A 3,790-nucleotide genomic window follows, 5' to 3' on the forward strand; every position below is an offset into this window, starting at 1 on the left:
ATTCCTGCTTGGATCTATGAGGCTGTTCATTACCTGCAGGAAAACATGGACACTTTCGCAGCAAAAGTAAGACCTCTGTTTATCTAAAATACTTAATCTGACTGTAAACTAACACCTGAGTGACTTTCATCTTCATTTTCTTGCAGTATAATCAGACTACTGGATGAATTTTATCCCCCAAAGATCATTAAGGAATATGCAAAATCATGCAGAGACAGAATTATTATCTTCATGGGCCATTTATCATGATGATTCCTGAGACAGAGTGCAATAATTTATTCCAGTGGTAACAGGCTCAACATTTCAATGCAAGTATCACTGGTTTTTTAGATATGTCCTTCAAATGAAGCTAGGCAGCCTTATTATACAACCAATAAACTGACTTGGCCTTGTTTTCTGTTCTTAGACTTTTTCTTTTTAATCTTTGCCTATTTACATGTCAAGTGTAATGAGACAGAAAATGCTCCAATCACAATGTCGCTGTAAATAATATGAATGGTTTACCCTTAAATACACTATCTATCCACTGACACTTAGAGACAAACAACCACACACACACACTTACTCCTAGGGACAAGTTTCAGTCACCTATCAACCTAAGCTGCATGTCTTTAGACTGTGGGAGAGAACTTACACAGGGAGAACATGCAAACTCCACACAGAAAGGTCGACTGGGGGCTTGAACCCAGAACCTTCTTGCTGTGAGGCCATGCCACCCTTAAACACACTACTTGAGGGATAAAATAAAGTCAGCAAATGTGGTTAGGCAACTAAAACAAGGCAGCTACAAATCCAAACACCTTCACAGTTTGGAACACTTGTCTATGGTGACATCTAGTGGATATTTTTAGCACTCACAATAATACAGACTGGTAAATTCTACAGCTGTGTTTTATTTTGGAAGGTTATTTGAAATGTTAAACTTCTAAGCAACACAGTGTCCAGTATACATATCTTAAAAAGGCATCTGTGCATCTTGGCATTTGTGTTTGTAGGTGTACCAGACATGTGGATCTCCAGGGGAACCAGGGACAGGAAGTCCCACCCCTTCTGAGCAGAGGAGGAAGAGCAGCTCCCTGACCGCTTCATTGTACAAACCGTATCCGACCGCTGGACTCAGACTGGAGATGCATGTGTGTACATGTGCATATGCTTACTCTGTGTTTGTATATGAATCAATTGATTAATAAATTATTAAAGTGTTATGCCAATTCATGGCCCATCCCTCACAGGATTACAAGACACCATCTAATCATATCTACTCATCTTTTCTCCTCTTGAAAGGATCTGAAATGTGATTAAAACCACATTATGACTTGTTTAGTATTCTAAACTCAACTTATAGGAACTGGGACAAGACTTACAAAAAATGTGTCTCACCTCTCCTCAGGTATCAGATTTCTCCAGTAAGCTGAGGGACATGCGGCAGTATTGGATCCAGCTCCCTATTGCACTTTGCAGTAAAATGTCAGCAGGAGGCACAATTCAGGATAAATGCTGGAATGGCATCACCAAGGGCAGGTGAGAAAGAAACCAGGTAAACAGTGTGAAAGCACCTTGCATCAGAGCCAAAAAAGGGCTTCTTCTTCTTATGGTGTATTGGTGGTTTGCAAGCTAACCTAAGGTGCATTATCACCACCTCCTGAGCTGGAGTGTGGAACGATAATAGATCCGAAGGAATAAAAAAAAATAAATAAATAAATAAATAAAACAGTAACACACAGGGACCATATATACTGGCTGGCCAAACCAGTAACACACAGGGAATGGACAAAGACACTAACTAAATAATCTACCAACAAACACTGAACAGACAGTCTGCTAACAGCTAAATATTCCTATTTAGATGTAAAAAATGAACATAACTTGACAAATAAAGTTTTAACATAAACTACAAATAAACAATATATTCCTCCCAAATGCCCCACCAAATGTGCATGCTTCATTGATTAACTGTGTATGTCTTAACTTAATGTCAAATCAACTGCCTACAGTCTACCTACAACTTTAATCTACACCTGTGAACAAAGAAAACAAAAGGACCTAGCTACTTCCACTGGTGGTGGTGGTTTAGGCCCTTACACGGTGAAGGCTGGGGCTGAGGCCTTCAGTTTCCACAGGCTTTCAGTAGAGCGCCATGGTTATAAGACAGAACCCTGTGGTGTTTAACACTCAAAAATGCTTCTGAATAGAAAGTACAAATGATACCACTCACTTCTAATAAAGCTGCTATGATGCAGGTCAGTTCTGTTCCCGCTGAAGGTGATTTGTGTCCTTTGTGCCATAACTGTGATGAACTGGTGGCAACTCTGCTGTGACATTGTGTGAGAGCCTAAACAAATGTCACTAGCTAAATTAACAACTGCAATAACTTGTGAAGTGTTGACATTTTGGCCTGTCACAGTTTATTCAAAGGGCTGATTTAGGAATTAACACCTGGTTTTTTGGGCTAAATTTACAATTAGATTTAGTTTAAAATTAATGCAAATATAGGTCTGGGCAATAAAAAAAAATTATTTTTAGTGGAATTATATCACAGTGGATATGATCACATCAGGTTTTTGTTTTGTCAGATTTATTACAAAATGGTGAAAGACTGTTTGTCATGATAAACATTATTTGGATTACTTTGTGTAATTTTGCATGTGTATAATTTATTGTGGTATAAACAGTTTTATCAAATTGATTTTAGAAATATTGCCATGTATGATAGGACTTCGATATATACTCATTTGCCAGTTTATTAGGAACATGTATAGTAGCTAAAACTAATGCGATCTAATACTGAAACTATTGAAAGTGCTTCATAGAGGTTGACTGAACCGTGTGCTCAGTTTGGAGGCTGTAGTTTGTGCTACTGTCAGACTGTTCTGCATCATAAAGAGCGGGGTCTGTTATTTAGCCCGGCCTTATGGATGTAAATGGTGTGGACAAAATAATATAAACGCCTGTCAGTGTAACACAATGCAATTCAACAGCACCGCAAAGTGCAGCCTCCACAATGATCACACAGGTGTGTGTGTGTGTGTGTGTGTTGTATAAATCTGTCACTCTGCTGACCAGGTGCTGTCAACACAAAATGCCACATCTAATTTACAAAAGCAGCACAACTGTGTAGATTTACTGACTGAGTGCATGAATGTATTTTTAAGTAAACGTTCCTAAAGAGCCCAGCTTAAAAAAAAAAAAGGAACTGCTTCATTAACCGGAACTTACTTACTAAAGGTTTTTTAAAACTAGAACTTCACTTATGGTCCTGTCCCCCCCTCCTCTTCAATCAGGTACCTCCCAGAGGTGATGGGTGATGGCTTGGCCAGTCAGATCAACAACCCTGAAGTGGAGCTCGACATCACAAAGCCAGACATGACGATCCGGCAGCAGATCATGCAGCTCAAAATCACGAGCAACAGACTGAAAAACGCACTGGATGGCAATGATGTGGACTTCCAGGATGCGAGTGAGTCTGTTTCTAATATTTTAACCAGTTCTGCCGTTAACATTTTATATTTGAGATGCCTTCTCCATTCAGCTAAGTTCCTCCTTTGACAGACCCCTCACTCTCATGCACACAGTTGTTGTGAGAAGCAACATCTTGTTTAATGATGTTAAACAAGACTTGAGGACAAATAGGAACTGAGGACCAAACTCATAACGAATAAACTTCATAGCATTGATTCCATTCAGCTCTAAGGTCAAACAATCCCTCTAACTGTTTAGCTTACAAACAGCTTTAAAGGTTACCTCTTTGTCCAAAAAGAAATGTCATCTGATTTAAAAAAAAAAAAAAAAA

The 3,790-nt window shown here is 38.9% G+C and overlaps 1 protein-coding gene across 1 annotated transcript in view; it reads left to right on the forward strand.

Moving 5' to 3' along the window:
* The window catches only part of gpc1a (glypican 1a), a 33,661-nt gene that overhangs the window by 29,707 nt on the left and 164 nt on the right, over positions 1-3,790 (forward strand). The window contains exons 8-11 of the mRNA XM_020602696.1: positions 1-66; positions 996-1,133; positions 1,391-1,521; positions 3,282-3,461. The exon at positions 1-66 is cut by the window's left edge and continues 68 nt beyond it. Of these exons, the coding sequence (XP_020458352.1) occupies positions 1-66; positions 996-1,133; positions 1,391-1,521; positions 3,282-3,461 (515 nt within the window). The remainder of the gene's footprint in view (positions 67-995; positions 1,134-1,390; positions 1,522-3,281; positions 3,462-3,790) is intronic.

Source organism: Monopterus albus, unplaced genomic scaffold (genome assembly GCF_001952655.1).
Source record: "Monopterus albus unplaced genomic scaffold, M_albus_1.0 scaffold58.1, whole genome shotgun sequence".
Lineage (NCBI taxonomy): Eukaryota > Metazoa > Chordata > Actinopteri > Synbranchiformes > Synbranchidae > Monopterus > Monopterus albus.